At 47.5% G+C, this 7,829-nt stretch overlaps 1 protein-coding gene across 3 annotated transcripts; it reads left to right on the plus strand.

Moving 5' to 3' along the window:
- The first annotated feature begins 236 nt into the window (after positions 1-236).
- Positions 237-4,588, plus strand: HJV (hemojuvelin BMP co-receptor). 3 transcript variants are annotated; one of them, XM_011736851.2, is made up of 4 exons: positions 237-472; positions 1,729-1,932; positions 2,333-2,895; positions 3,370-4,588. In XM_011736851.2, exons 2-4 carry the CDS (start codon positions 1,836-1,838, stop codon positions 3,991-3,993), a joined length of 1,284 nt encoding a protein of 427 aa, XP_011735153.2. In that variant the 5' UTR covers positions 237-472; positions 1,729-1,835; the 3' UTR covers positions 3,994-4,588. The 3 variants fall into 3 exon arrangements, with proteins under 3 accessions (XP_011735153.2, XP_011735154.2, XP_011735155.2); XM_011736852.2 differs by having other exon boundaries at positions 1,747-1,932; XM_011736853.2 differs by lacking the exon at positions 1,729-1,932 and having other exon boundaries at positions 239-472.
- Positions 4,589-7,829: the final 3,241 nt, after the last annotated feature.

Here is a 7,829-nt window from a genome sequence, read left to right on the forward strand (position 1 = left end):
TCGTTACTAAAAATGCTGGAGGGCTGCCTGGAGTAGGCAGTGACCAGAGTCACACAAGCTGGAACTGGATATTCGACTTGTCTGTCATATTTCTCTCCTCCCTCCCTGACTTGGCACCCAATACTCCATATTCTTTCTAATCCTCCAACCCTCCCCACTCCCCCAACTCCCACACCCTACCCCCACCAACGTTCCTGGAATTTTGGACTCAGCTATTTTTAAAACCGTCAACTCAGTAGCCACCTCCCTCCCTGCTCAGCTGTCCAGTACTCTGGCCAGCCATATACTTCCCCCTTCCCCCTACACCAAACCTTCTCTGGCTCCCTGACCTCAGTGAGACAGCAGCCGGCCTGGGGACCTGGGGGAGACATGGAGAAAGAGACGGAGGACCCCCTGGCTGGAGCTGACCCACAGAGTAGGGAATCATGGCTGGAGAATTGGATAGCAGAGTAATGTTTGACCTCTGGAAACAGTAAGTCAAAATGAAATTGCAATTCCTTTAATAAGCTTTTATATTGAAGTTAGACTTTTATAAAATTACAAACACCTACTTGGATGTCTCTCGTCCAAATGCTGTGATCTCTCCCTACCAAGGTGCCCCAATCTCCATTTCTCTTTCTGTCTTCTTTCTGGCCTCTGGCCTCTAGTTATTTGAAGTTTAATTCTCCGTCTCTCCTCTGGCAGTCTTAGCCCTCTCTTTACCTTATTACCTCAAGACTTCTGATGAAATTTTAGAAGGAATTCCCTACGTCCGCTATTCCGTAGTTTTCTTACCAAGGCCAAATATGACCTCTCAGACCTCACTGACACCCTCCTATCCTGCCCCCACTTAGCAATGCTCTTCACATTGAGATTCCAAGGGTGGGGGCTGCTCCTTTAAATTATTTCTCCCCACAACTCTAGTCCCTCCATTCTATTCTCCCTCTCACAGGACTCTTCTCCCAATCATATCCTTACCCATAAGACAGGGGAGTTAGGCAGGAGGAATTTAGCCCCTCCCCAACTCCTGTCCTCATTAAAAAAACTGAGAACTTCAGAATTTGAAAGGGAGAGATTAATGGAAAGTGGTTCTTCAGTGAAATTTGGGAAAATACAAGAACTGTTGACTTAGAAAAAACAAATATTGATTTGCATGTTTGGTTTGCATCCCATTATTCCATGAGAGGGGGAGATTAAAATTGCAGCTCGCTAGAGCTGATGAAAAGAGATCAGTTCCCTTTTCGTTTGAATACTGATGTTCTAGAGGGGATGGGTATGCCACCCTTACTCCTTCTTGTGTTCTTCTGACACAAAGGAGGCAAAGAAATGTATGACTCCTAGAAGGCATCTCCTCCTAATGGAGAGGGACAAGTAAGAAGTATGTTTCTGAAATATTTTCAGGTCCTAATTTTATTAGGGTACCCACTAGGATTACTGGTATCTGATCTATCCCCATGATTCCTCCATCTTTGACATATCTGCTGTTTGGTAGCTCAGGATGGAGCAATATAGTGGACTCTGGCCCCTTGAGTTCATTCAACCTTCCCTCCACCCCCACCTAGGGGTATTGCACAAGGGCCCTAAAAGTGGCCACAGGAACAGGGCAAAGAGACTTCACTGCCACACTTACAGTTTGAGGAGCCCCAATCTCCCCAAATTCCAATCTGCTCATCCTTTTCTTGATCTCCCCAGATTCGCTTCACATTATCCTGACCAATCTTCAACTCTTCTCTCTCTCTCCATGTCCAGCCAAATTTCTTTTTTCAGTCACTTACAGGGCTTCCGGTCAAAATTCACTAGGTAGGAGGGTCATCAGCTGGGAAGAACCGGCGCCTGGGGAACCTGGCTGGATAGGTATGGGGGAGCAAGGCCAGTCCCCTAGTCCCAGGTCCTCCCATGGCAGTCCCCCAACTCTAAGCACTCTCACTCTCCTGCTGCTCCTCTGTGGACATGGTAAGGAAGGGCCAGGGAAGGGTTTGGGGAAATCTAGAGGGTAGGCTGCTATGTAAGGGTGGGCACGTGAGCCTGAATGAGTGAGGAGAGATGTGCGCTGAGAGTCCCGGTCACTCGCCCTGCTCTCAAACAGGAATATTTTATTGCCCGTTCAGTTTGGGGAAGGCCACTGGGGAAGCCCTTGGTCGACAGGCAGAAGAGATGTGGTGGGCTTACACATTTTTAGTAAGACAGCCGAGAGAACTAGGGACAAGGGGGTTGGGGGCTGGGGAAGGCCCTTAGTTAGGTTTTAGGAAGACTGGAATCCCCTGATGAGATTTGGAAGAGTTATGAGCAAACTACACTCCGATAGAGCAGGGGTCTGAGGACCGTCTCACAATCCTCTCCCTTCTGTCTTTAGCTCATTCTCAATGCAAGATCCTCCGCTGCAATGCTGAGTATGTATCGTCCACTCTGAGCCTTAGAGGTGGCGGTTCATCAGGAGCACTTCGAGGAGGAGGAGGAGGAGGAGGCCGGGGTGGAGGGGTGGGCTCTGGCGGCCTCTGTCGAGCCCTCCGCTCCTATGCGCTCTGCACTCGGCGCACCGCCCGCACCTGCCGTGGGGACCTCGCCTTCCATTCGGCGGTACATGGCATCGAAGACCTGATGATCCAGCACAACTGCTCGCGCCAGGGCCCTACAGCCCCTCCCCCGCCCCGGGGCCCCGCCCTTCCAGGCGCAGGCTCCGGCCTCCCTGCCCCGGACCCTTGTGACTATGAAGGCCGGTTTTCCCGGCTGCATGGTCGTCCCCCGGGGTTCTTGCATTGCGCTTCCTTCGGGGACCCCCATGTGCGCAGCTTCCACCACCATTTTCACACATGCCGTGTCCAAGGAGCTTGGCCTCTACTGGATAACGACTTCCTCTTTGTCCAAGCCACCAGCTCCCCCATGGCGTTGGGGGCCAACGCTACCGCTACCCGGAAGGTCAGGCACTCAATCTTCCTTCCGATCTACCTCATCAGATTCTTCCACGGGCACCATTCCCCCCCATCGCCACTAGTCAACAGCAGTGCTCCCTAATTCCCTTTTCTTCCTCAACTTCTCCCTCATCTTGAATCACTCCCTTCTACCAAACAGTTGGAGCTGTAAATCACTTCCCCTTGATGGGAATTTCACTCAAATGCAGAAAACACTGAAGAGACATTGAAGAGAGCAGACCTGAGGAGTTTCAGAAGGGAAACTTTTCCCTCTCCTAGGAAGTTGCCAAGGTTAAGTAGAGAGAGGGGTTAAGTAGGGATGAGGTAATACTGGAAGGTAAATAGGAGAAGCAATCAAGGATTGAGGGCCATAATAGTCCTGCATCTCTACTTGGATCAGATCCCTAACTATGTATGAGGTCTGACTGGGGGGAAGATGCACTGAACCCAAAATGAACTGTTTTCCCTCTTGCCCTCACAGCTCACCATCATATTTAAGAACATGCAGGAATGCATTGATCAGAAGGTCTATCAGGCTGAGGTGGATAATCTTCCTGCAGCCTTTGAAGATGGTTCTGTCAATGGAGGTGACCGACCTGGGGGATCCAGTTTGTCCATTCAAACTGCTAACCCTGGGAACCACGTGGAGATCCAAGCTGCCTACATTGGCACAACTATAATCATTCGGCAGACAGCTGGGCAGCTCTCCTTCTCCATCAAGGTAGCAGAGGATGTGGCCATGGCCTTCTCAGCTGAACAGGACCTGCAGCTCTGTGTTGGGGGGTGCCCTCCAAGTCAGCGACTCTCTCGATCAGAGCGCAGTCGTCGGGGAGCTATAACCATTGATACTGCCAGACGGCTGTGTAAGGAAGGGCTTCCAGTGGAAGATGCTTACTTCCATTCCTGTGTCTTTGATGTTTTAATTTCTGGTGATCCCAACTTTACTGTGGCAGCTCAGGCAGCACTGGAGGATGCCCGAGCCTTCCTGCCAGACTTAGATAAGCTGCATCTCTTCCCTTCAGATGCTGGGGTTTCTCTTTCCTCAGCAACCTTCCTAGCCCCACCCCTTTCTGGGCTCTTTGTTCTGTGGCTTTGCATTCAGTAAGGAAGCCATCAGTCCTATTACTAGTTTGGAAATGATTTGGGGATAGAGATTGGCATAGAAGAATGTAAACAATCATTAAGGAAGCAGGGCCCAGAAGACACATGAAACAATGACATCATCCAGAGTCAGATGAGGCTGCAGTCCAGGGTTGAAATGATCACATAATAAGGATTCTGGGCAAGGTTTCTGCATTCCAGACCTCTTCGCCAAATTTTCCAGCCCCATTTACAGTAAACAAATTGTTCTTTCCATTTACCGCAGATTTCACCCTATAAGCTTAGAGGTCATGAAGGTTTTAACAATCAGTAAAGACTTAAGGGTTGAGATTTTTAAGAGGCAAGAGCTGAAAGCAGAAGACATGATCATTAGCCATAAGAAACTCAAAGGAAGAAGAAATAATTAGGGAAAGAAGTCTATTTGATGAATATGTGTGTGTAAGGTATGTTCTGCTTTCTTGGTTCAAAAATGAAGCGGGCGTTGTCTAGCTCTTAGGTGAAGGGAGTCTCTGCTTTGGAAGAACGGCACAGGTAGGACAGAAGTATCATCCCTACCCCTAACTGATCTGTTATTAAAGCTACAAATTCTTCACACCGTCCTCTGTTGCCTATGTTGAATCTCTTTACAGATGCTTGAAATGGAGTAAATGCAATGTGTTCACTCCACTGAAAGAGGGCTGGGAAGTATCAGATACTGTTTCCATCTCAGGGAGTTTACAGGCTATTGGAGAGACAAAACCATTCACATGAAAGAGTGATGAGTGTGTAATTATTCACTAAATCCTACAGTATGGTGTGTTCAGATGGGAAGATGGTAGATTTGAACTAAAGTAATAAGAATAATAAAAGGTAACAGAGAAGATGGGATTTGAAGTGAGCTTTGAAGACTGGATAAGATTCAAATTGTTAACGATCTTCCAGGCAACGAAAACCATCTGGAGTTATGCATAGATTCATGATTCAGTGAGGAAATGAACAAAACTCAAATGCAGTAGACAAGGAGTAATGGGACAGGAGGTTAGATGGGCAGAGGCCAGATTATGAAGCACCTTAAAAAGGGGGTAAGGGGTTTAAATTTGATTAATAGCCAACACTTATTGAAGCTTAAAATCTGCCAGGCAATGTTTTAAACCCTTTTAAAATATCGACTTAATTCTCATAGCTCTCTAAGGAAGGTGGTATTCTTATCTCTATTTTTATATAAGGAAACTTGCCTCCAGTCACATAGCTAATAAATTATGGAACTTGCCTCCAGTCACACAGTTAACAAAGGCAGAGCCAGAAACTGAACCTATGCCATTTGCATCCAGAAACTTAATTTTTAATCACTATACTATATTGTCAAGGAAGCAGAGAGCTATTAAACATTCTAGTTGTGGAGCTGGTAAAGATTCTAAAAGGGGAGCTGTGGTGGTCGATGTCACCACAAAAGCGACTCTGAGGCTGGGCACAGTGGCTGACACCTGTAATTCCAGCACTTTGGGAGGCCAAGGTGGGCGGATCACTTGAGGCCAGGAGTTTGAGAGCAGCCTGGGCAACACTGCAAAACCCCATCTCTACTAAAAATACAAGAAATTAGCCAGGCACGATAGCCCAAGTCTGTAATCCCATAATCCCAGCTACTCGAAAGGCAGAGGCATGAGAATCGAGAATTGCTTGAACCGGGGCCAGGAAGCGGAGGTTACAGTGAGCTGAGACCACGCCACTACACTCCAGCCTGGGCAACAGAGTGAGACTGTCAAAAAAAACAAAAACAAAAACAAAAACAAACTACTCTCTTCTACTCTCTTCTCATATAAAGCCAAAAAGAGAGAGTTGGAAAAGGAGGGAAAGCCCAAAGTTGAAGGAATCTAGTTTGTAGAAAAAAGACTAAGAAGAGATGCTGTTCTAGGTGAGGGTGCTCTAAAGTAACAATGCTGCTCTCAACAAAATTATAAAGGAGGTAACTTTTACATTTAATATCTTCCCGTTTCTGGTCTCATCCTCCCCACTCAGGTACTCCATAGCCGGGGGCCTGTCCTCCCTGCCCTAATCAAGTACTCACCATTATCTTCCACCTCTCCTCTCAGTCCCTGACACCTGACAATACTCCCCTGAACAAATATTATAGTAGGGCCCTTTGTATCTACTAATTCTGCATCCACAGATTCAACCAACCACGCATTGAAAGTATTTGGGAAGTGGCCGGGCACGGTGGCTCACACCTGTAATCCCAGTACTTTGGGAGGCTAAGGCAGGCGAATCACAAGGTCAGGAGTTTGAGACCAGCCTGACCAACATGGTGAAACCCCGTCTCTACTAAAAATACAAAAATTAGTTGGGCGTGGTGGCAGGCACCTGTAATCCCAGCTACTCAGGAGGCTGAGGCAGGAGAATCACTTGAAACTGGAAGGCGGAGGTTACAGTGAGCCGAAATCACGCCATTGCACTCCAGCCTAGGCTACAAAGCAAGACTCCATTTCAAAAAAAAAAAAAAAAGAAAAGAAAATGTTTGGGGGAAAAAAAAAAATAACAACACAATAATAAAAAAAATACAAATAGGCCGGGCGCGGTGGCTCAAGCCTGTAATCCCAGCACTTTGGGAGGCTGAGACGGGCGGATCACGAGGTCAGGAGATCGAGACCATCCTGGCTAACACGGTGAAACCCCGTCTCTACTAAAAAATACAAAAAAACTAGCCGGATGAGGTGGCGGGTGCCTGTAGTCCCAGCTACTTGGGAGGCTGAGGCAGGAGAATGGCATAAACCCGGGAGGTGGAGCTTGCAGTGAGCTGAGATCCGGCCACTGCATTCCAGCCTGGGCGACAGAGCAAGACTCCGTCTCAAAAAAAAAAAAAAAATACAAATACAAATAAAAATACAGTGTTAACAATTTTTTTTTTTTTTTTTTGAGATGGAGTTTCGCTCTTGCTGCCCAAGCTGGAGTGCGTTGGCATGATCTCAGCTCACTGCAATCTCCACCTCCCAGGTTCAAGTGATTCTCCTGCGTCAGCCTCCCAAGTAGTTGGGATTACAGGCGCACGCCACCATGCCAGGCTAATTTTTTGTATTTTTAGTAGAAACGGGATTTCACCATGTTAGCCAGGCTGGTCTTGAACTCCTGACCTCAGGTGCTCCACCCGCCTTAGCCTCCCAAAGTGCTGGGATTACAGGCGTGAGCCACCATGCCGCCAACAACTTTTTACATTGTATTTACATTGTATTAGGCATTACAAGCAGTCTAGAGAATATTTAAAGTATACCGGGCTGGGCGCAGTGTCTCATGCCTGTAATCCCAGCACTTTGGGAGGCCGAGGTGGGCAGATCTCTTGAGGCCACGAGTTCGAGATCAGCCTAGCCAACATGGGGAAACCCTGTCTCTACTAAAAGTACAAAAATTATCTGGGTGTGGTGGCGCTTGCCTGTAGTCCCAGTTGCTTGGGAGGCTGAGGCAGGAGAATCACTTGAACCCAGGAGGCAGAGGTTGCAGTGAGCCGAGAGTCAGCCAGTCCATTTCAGCATGGGCAACAGAGTGAGACTCTGTCTCCAAAAAAAAAAAAAAAAAAAAAAAAACAGTATACGGGAGAATGTGCATAGGTTATACGCAAATCGCAAATACTATACTATGCCATCTTATAGAAGGGACTTACGCGTCCTCAGATTTTGGTATCTGCAGGGTTTGGGTGGTCCTAGAACCAATCCCCTTTGTATATCAAGGGACAATTTTGGCCAGTACTTACCAGACAAGGTGTCCTATCTGGTCTGCCATTTCAAATTTCTCCTGCAATTCTTTATCCTCTAGTCCCTCCTCTCCACCTCTTCTAAGGACCACAGCCATTATGTCATTCCCTCAAAGCACTGT

This window comes from Macaca nemestrina, chromosome 1 (genome assembly GCF_043159975.1).
Source record: "Macaca nemestrina isolate mMacNem1 chromosome 1, mMacNem.hap1, whole genome shotgun sequence".
In the NCBI taxonomy this organism is placed as follows: Eukaryota; Metazoa; Chordata; class Mammalia; order Primates; family Cercopithecidae; genus Macaca; species Macaca nemestrina.

Excerpts from the sequence above, each read along its gene's own strand:
- HJV (XM_011736851.2), top strand. The coding sequence starts at position 1,836 with ATGGGGGAGCAAGGCCAGTCCCCTAGTCCCAGGTCCTCCCATGGCAGT. Across the intron at positions 1,933-2,332 it reads GCTGCTCCTCTGTGGACATG|CTCATTCTCAATGCAAGATC; the intron begins GTAAGGAAGGGC and ends TTCTGTCTTTAG. Across the intron at positions 2,896-3,369 it reads ACGCTACCGCTACCCGGAAG|CTCACCATCATATTTAAGAA; the intron begins GTCAGGCACTCA and ends TTGCCCTCACAG.